Source organism: Macrobrachium rosenbergii, chromosome 28 (assembly GCF_040412425.1).
Source record: "Macrobrachium rosenbergii isolate ZJJX-2024 chromosome 28, ASM4041242v1, whole genome shotgun sequence".
In the NCBI taxonomy this organism is placed as follows: Eukaryota; Metazoa; Arthropoda; class Malacostraca; order Decapoda; family Palaemonidae; genus Macrobrachium; species Macrobrachium rosenbergii.
The window spans coordinates 12,050,001-12,057,500 of NC_089768.1; the positions used below are offsets into that span (position 1 = coordinate 12,050,001).

Genomic DNA, 7,500 nt, shown 5'->3' on the forward strand with positions numbered 1-7,500 from the left:
TAATGCAAACTCATCATTATTTGGTTTTCTTCTATGAATGTTCTTTATGGTTTGTATCCACAAAAGTAAAGCTATCTGGTTCCTTCCCATCATAATTCCAGAAACACTTCTAACTTTCTCAAATCACCGTCATAACAGAAATAGCCATCGTCATGGGATCAGCATAACATCGCAATTCTTACTAATCGCTTGTCTAATTACTGTGAAAGTGGTTAAGATCGCCCTAAAAAATAGTATTGTACTGTACCTCGAAATGCACTGTTATATTATCAAAACATTTCCTTTTTACTCAATGTTCACCAAGAAAAAAGTCATGTTTCGTATGGAGCCCGCTTTTTAATCTTTTAATCTTGTTGAAAAATAGTTTTCCGACTTAACATAAGGCACATGAATAAATTAAATGGGAATTAGTTGGTCGCTTAACGTCCAAAGATTACTTTAGGATATGCCATTAGGTTTGGCTTTATCATGGCGTCGTCTCTCTATAAGAGACATATAACCATGCCAGGCTCTCACGTCCTCTCACAAAAATTACACCTTTTACTCGCTTTCATCACCATTTCTGTCAATTACCCAACTCTCTCTCCTCTCTTAAAGAGTGTACTTTCACTCAATTTATTTCACTTTACATCTTCTACCATTTCTCACTGTAACGCAAATTACGTGCATTGGGGCATCTTAACAACGGTCTTATATCAACATTAAAGAAGATACATTTACCGTACCTGCCCAGAATATGACGTCATGGTTGACACAAGGGAAAATGGGAGATAAAAGGACAGACAGGCAGGAAAAGAAGAGAGTCAAAGGAGGGTCGAGGGAAAGTTCCAAAAGTGAGGGGAAGCAGAAAGGGAACAGAAGATAGAGTAATAATTGTGTAGTGTGTAATTGACTCTCAGAAGTGAAAACATTTAAGGTATACAAAATTATAAACTGAAAATGCAAACCGTCTGTGCATACAATATGAACTACTCTGGACAGCCTAATGCAGCAGAGAAACAAAGATATTAAAAATGAAACCTTTAAAAACTTCACAGATTAAACGATATTCGCACTTGTATCAAATACAACATGCACATACCCTTGGTGGCCTAGTTACTGCTGCAAATATATATATATATATATATATATATATATATATATATATATATATATATATATATATATATATATATATATATATAATATATAAAGATAAAATCCACGAAGAAAGGGAAACACTGGAGTGCTGCGAGGTCTTTCGACTGTCTGTCGTCCTTTAAAGGCCTCGCAGCACTCCAGCGTTTCCCTTTCCTACGTGGATTTTATCTTTATTTATATATTCATCACGTTCCATATTTTCGTGATTCAGTTATACATATACAGTATGTATATATATATATATATATATATATATATATATATATATATATATATATATATATATACTCAGCAAGCAGTTAGCTTGCATAATATATATATATATATATATATATATATATATATATATATATATATATATATATATATATATATATAAAAAGACTTCACAGATGAAATGATATTCGAATAAATCTGACATTTCATAAAGGTTCTTAAGCTTACCTTAAGACGGATGGCAGGCCCACGTGCCTGGGGGTCCCGTCTCGCTGGGCCGAGTTTGTCCACCTCCAACTCAATTAAGTCGGTGTTAGACTCGGCGTCGCTCATCCAAGAAGCAAACTTATCTAGAGCCTTGTCGAAGTTATGCAGCGAGTTCATGGCCGAATGGAGAGCCTTCCCTCGTGCAATTATGCTGCGAACAATATCATAGGTAACAGGATAATGTAATCATTTATAGGTCAGTTAAGTTATTTTGCATTATTTTTACTATAATATAATATTACTGACAGAGAAAACCATCATCTCATAAAAAAATATGTAACAGAATTTTATCGAGTCATCGAGAAGACGTTAACAAATAACTTGTTAAATTCAAATATATGGCTGACATCCTGCATGAAGAGGAAAACCTCGGACAAAGAACGGCTTGCAATAAAATATAAGTTTCCCTTGCAACAGGCGAGACCTATTTACAGAAAACGGATAAATCTTCAGTAATAGAAAATGGGTACATGTCAACCCACACTATCATAAAAGTGTTAGACCCTCTTACCTTGAATTAAGGCTGCTGTACCGCAGATTAATAGTTTCGGTAATTTTCTTCAGCTTGCGTGTATCATCGTGCTGATAAATAGCGATTAGTCGCTGGGTCATCTGATTGAAGAGCTCAACCTGATGTTTGTACTGATGGATCTCTGCGTGGAAACCCTAAGAATAAAAGAAAACAAAATTGTGGTCAAAACAGCATTTATACGAATATATGATTCACAGGACAAGAAATATTTGCAGCAAAACTGCAGACTACTTCCGCGCCCCTCTAGTTGGGTAAATACCAGTTTGCGTGCAAAGTGGGCGTTGTGATTAATACCAGACCCCGCCTTGGGGATGAACGTAAAACATAGACAAAAGACGGTGAATATAAAAAACAAAAGACATGAACGTAAATAAAAACATAAACATAAGAAAGTAAACAGTTGGCAACTGCCGGGAAGCAGGCCGCGGTAGCAGCCTGCAGTTTTACCAAATTTACAATGTACTGCAGGTTTACCAAATTTGCAATATACTGAAATAGTAAGGAAGGCACGTAAACGACATTCGATTTAATAATATAAATAATATTCACCGACCGTCGCAAAGGCGAAAATGTTCCCTCATTCCATTACTTAACAAGAAATATCATGAGAAAAGTCTGGTAGTACGAACAGACGTTTCAGAGTAAAGGTGGATAATAATACTCCTTAACACGAACTGAGATGTACAACAGGACTGTTAAACCAATTCCGTGTAATCGAAATGAAGAGCAAACCTTAAATGAAAATAAAAGCCTCATTTTCTTTATTCAAGCTTGGTAATGCCATATAAACAGTAGTTAGTTCAGTAATTCCGTCGAATATTTCCCGCTCAGCATTACTAGACACTACTTCCAGTTTCAAGATTTTCTGCAGCTTTCATTTCCTTCAGTATTATTCTTCAGCCATCAATGCTGACAATCCTTTCACATCACCTTGGCTTACGAAAAAAATCTATTCTTCTTAACAATCATTTTCCACATTTCACTAACATTTTCAAATTCCCCGTTTCAAATTCTCTGAGCAGTTTCTTGATATATCCAAGAAACAAGGTTCAATATTTAATCATCAACAGTAAAATAAAAATACTGATAGCCCTGATCTCAATGCAGTGTATCTGTTTACGGAATTATATTTCATTTTTAAAATCTGGTGACAAGTTCTGTGAATACACACACACACACACGTGTGGGTGTGTGTGATATAAAAATTTCAAATTTATTTAAAAAAATAGCATTTAGATAATTTCTACCATGTGCTGTCTCTGGACCACCGTGTGCCATACAAAATAAACTCCCTTACTCTCAAACTTCACGGAAGACTACTTCAGAACAACTATTTGACCAGCACATACAAACTGTTCCTTGTCTAACCCTAAAATATGGATCCTTCCATTTTCCATGTCTGTTTTTGTAAATTGTACGCTTACGTTCTTCACACTAACAGGTACGTGCATATTAAGCAGTTTGATGCCACGATGATTCTTACACTATTTACAATTTTTTTTTTAATATAAATAACATATTCCTCTCTGCAACGTTTCACACAAAGTTACATTAGATACAGACTGCTCATCAACTCCATCAAGATATGACCAACAATTGCATCAACTCCTGCACTGTTTCTACTTTTCAACTTCTACCACTTTCCTAGCACCGTCAGTAAACACAAAACCATTCATTACTTTGTCATTTATTTGTTTACATATTTCACCCTTCTACCTAAGAGGTCCCCTTGAAACAATCATTAATGCCTCTACTACATCTCCGCCGGACGATCGCATCACCATTTTATACTGGGTTTTGATAACATAGACGGTGTTTGGAACTTGCGCTTGCAAGAAATTTTGTGCAATGTCCCTGAAAGCGACTGAACACCCTCTACTGTAGCATGTATGTGTTAGACTGTTACCAAAGAAAACGAATGACAAAATGCAGGGAGATATAATGCGGTTACTGGATGAGACCTGAGTTACTATATAGAAGGGACGAAAACAAAAGGTAAACGTAGACAAACATCAGAAAGGAGATGAACGCAAATTATAATGTGCTAAGTACTCGAGTCTAGATAGTGAAAATTTAAATGAGTAACAAGTACAGATAAGAGACAGTAATTTTGGGCAAACAGACTCATGAAGGTAACATAAGCCACGTGTCCTGGGTATTGTAATGTTCACAGGTAAAAAGGAGGAAAGGATAAAAAAAGGAAGGCGAAATACAAAAGGAAGAAGAAGATAGAAAATGCTGTGCGAATATTTTTTTGTGCGGTCATGAAAAAGATATACGAAGGGGAATTTTGATCATGTACCTCATGTAGACGGATATTTGAATGGGCTTACGAATGAATTCACAGTTTTTGAAGTGGAATCAGTAGCAAAGAAGCTGACGAAATGGAAAACACCAGGTTATCGTGGAATAATGCAGAGATGAGTTTTACTGAAACTGAAAACACAAAACCAAACAGTTTGGAAGAATGTGGAATGAAGAAACAAAGTCATGACTATGGTACCAAAGAACGGTGTCCTGACTGAATATTATTATTATTATTATTATTATTATTATTATTATTATTATTATTATTATTATTATTATTATTATTATTATTATTATTATACAGAAGGTGAACCATTTTCATAAGGAACATGCCCACAAGGGCCATTGACTAGAAATTCAAGTTTCCAAGGAATATGGGGTTCATTCGAAGTAACTGAAGGTAATGGGAATTGAGTAGAGAGTAGCTATATAGGCAATGCACTTACGTCGGTTGTAATGAAAATATTCAGAAAGCTTTTCTCCTTAAGCTGGAATGAGAAATTTATATAAAGCTTAAAGATAAACTATCTGGTTTTAGAATAAGCAGGGGATGAAATATTTGTGTTATTGTGCAGCAGTGTATGGAATTTAAAAATGTCTTTCTGGTGACTTTTGTTGATTATGAGACGGCATTTGTCAGTCCAGAGACCAATATCATGGAAGGCATCGCGTTATTATGGCATTCCAGTTGTATATGTAAACTGAAAATATCCATAAAGGAAGCAGTTGCAAAGTTAATGTTGATAAGGTTTTGTCAATTAATTTATAGTAAAAAGTGGGGAACTACAAGAGAATGTTAATTTACCTTCGTTGTTGGCTCTTCTCTAAACATTTTGATGAAAAAAAGTGGTCGCAGATGGAAGGGAAGGTGTAAATTTGACACACGTAGGCAAAAGCAAATGATGTTTGTTTTAATCAGCAAAACACCACACGATTTACAAAGTTTGCTTAATAGAATAAGCCACACAACTACAAAGATGGGACTCAAATCTCAGAAAAACCGAATCTTTCTAATGATCGAGGAACAACTGTATCCAGGACACGTTCTTTCGAGTTGGAACTTAGTGAAAGACTAAAAAGGCAAATTAAACGATGGGCAGGAAAAAAAATTGACTGAAACATCATACAAGAGATATATCGTATATGTGTATATATATACACACATATAGACACACACATATGTATATATATCGTATCCTAATTAAACTCTGGAGAAAGTAATGGCTAATATATTGAACTCTTATCTTTCCGGCCTCTGAGAGAGAGAGAGAGAGAGAGAGAGAGAGAGAGAGAGAGAGAGAGAGAGAGAGAGAGAGAGTACGATCTCTATTGCTATGTAGGAATGAATCATGACAATGAAAATATGACTTAAAGATTTTACTCTGAGAACACAGCTTTAAGAAGAATATTTGGGGTCAGATGGCAGATGGAAATGACACCATTAGGGAAATTACGGAAGTTCCGCATGTAGATGAGATAATGATGGAAGGGAGATGGAGATGGCTTGGACATTTCCTTCACACGACCCCTGAATTGAACACAGAATTGAATACAGAATTAAGGCCAAAAGCCAAGCACCAGGACCTAAGAGGTCATTCAGCGCTGATATGGAAATTGACAGTAAAAGGTTTGAAAGGTGTGGCAGGAAGAAAACTTCGCAGTTGCACTATGAAACAGTTGTTAAGAGAGGGTGGACAGCAAGGTGGAAGAAAGAGAATATGAAAAAGGTACAGTAAAAGAAACGAAAAGGGTTGCAGCTAGGGGCCGAAGGCACGCTGCAAAAAACCTTAAGTAATGCCTACAATGCACCGCACGAGGCGCACTGACGGCACAGAAAAGATATGAGTGGCACAATTTCACAGAGGCCCTTTAAGTCACGTGGCGTTGGAGGCGATGAAGATGATTTATTTACTAATGCAGTAAATAAATAAACTAATTAATTAATCATTTAATCATTTCCTCTACTTATTTTTGAAAGGTAAAGGCTTTCTCTCTCTCTCTCTCTCTCTCTCTCTCTCTCTCTCTCTCTCTCAGAGGCCGAAAAGATAAGTTTTCAATATAATAGCCACTACTTTCCCCCAAAAGTTTAATTAGGATTTATGGGGGCAATCTGGTCTTAACATTTATCGTTATTAAATCTGATTCAGGTTTTAACCGTGACTCTTCCGCCATTTTTATTCATTATCTCGGCACTTCACGGCACAAATTTAGCTGAGGAAGGGAAAAGCTCCAACTTATTAAGATCATATATTCACACACAGCATCGGCAGTTACGGCGAGAAACGGTAAACGTGTAAGAAGAGGGAAAAAAGTGAAAGAGGTAACTGTAATTTAAAAATGAATATTGTTGGCAAAACAATGCTACATATATCCATTCATGAATGCAAAAAAGACTAACTGACTTTTATATCTTTTCGATACAACGAACCAATTCTAATAAACGTCTTGCCTTTAACTTTTTTAAATAAAAAAATACAATTATAATGTGGGCCACTGTCATGAAATCTCCATCGAATAACCTGGAATAACTAAAAATGATGAATCAATAAAGCAACTGTCAAAGATAATAAAACGATGTCTAATTCATAATTTTCTTTTTCTTTTATGTAAATCGACCGATTATGTCTCTATTTTCTGAACTTTTATCTACTTAAGCCTTCAATCAATATCTATAAAGTTCTAGTTCAATTCATGTTTGTAATATAAATACATTCATACCTGATCCACTTTATTTTTCAAATAAATTTCATTCGCTTGGAATTTAACTGTAAACTCAACTATAGAAAATTTTTGACTTTGTTTCAAACCGTTTTGTCTCATTCATAAAAAAGGTTAAGACTTTAACTCAAATACCAAGTAAGCGAAGAGTTCCCACTCATTCTATAGTTCTTTTAAAACAACGATTTGTCCCTTTAATAATCCCCAGTAATCTTACACTAACATGTACCTACAATATACAATTCAACCCAGGATACAGGTACCCAACAAGACTTCTCAAAACGAAATTCTTGGAAGTTCTCTAAACCAGAAAGCTCCTT

The 7,500-nt window shown here is 35.3% G+C and overlaps 1 protein-coding gene across 43 annotated transcripts in view; it reads right to left on the reverse strand.

Moving 5' to 3' along the window:
- The window catches only part of LOC136854032 (dystrophin, isoforms A/C/F/G/H-like), a 1,916,343-nt gene that overhangs the window by 1,125,695 nt on the left and 783,148 nt on the right, over positions 1–7,500 (reverse strand). For all 43 annotated transcript variants that reach the window (XM_067130051.1, XM_067130067.1, XM_067130044.1 and 40 more), the window contains 2 exons: positions 2,135–2,289; positions 1,585–1,774 (listed from right to left, as the gene is read on the reverse strand). In XM_067130051.1, coding sequence (XP_066986152.1) covers positions 1,585–1,774; positions 2,135–2,289 — 345 coding nt within the window. The remainder of the gene's footprint in view (positions 1–1,584; positions 1,775–2,134; positions 2,290–7,500) is intronic.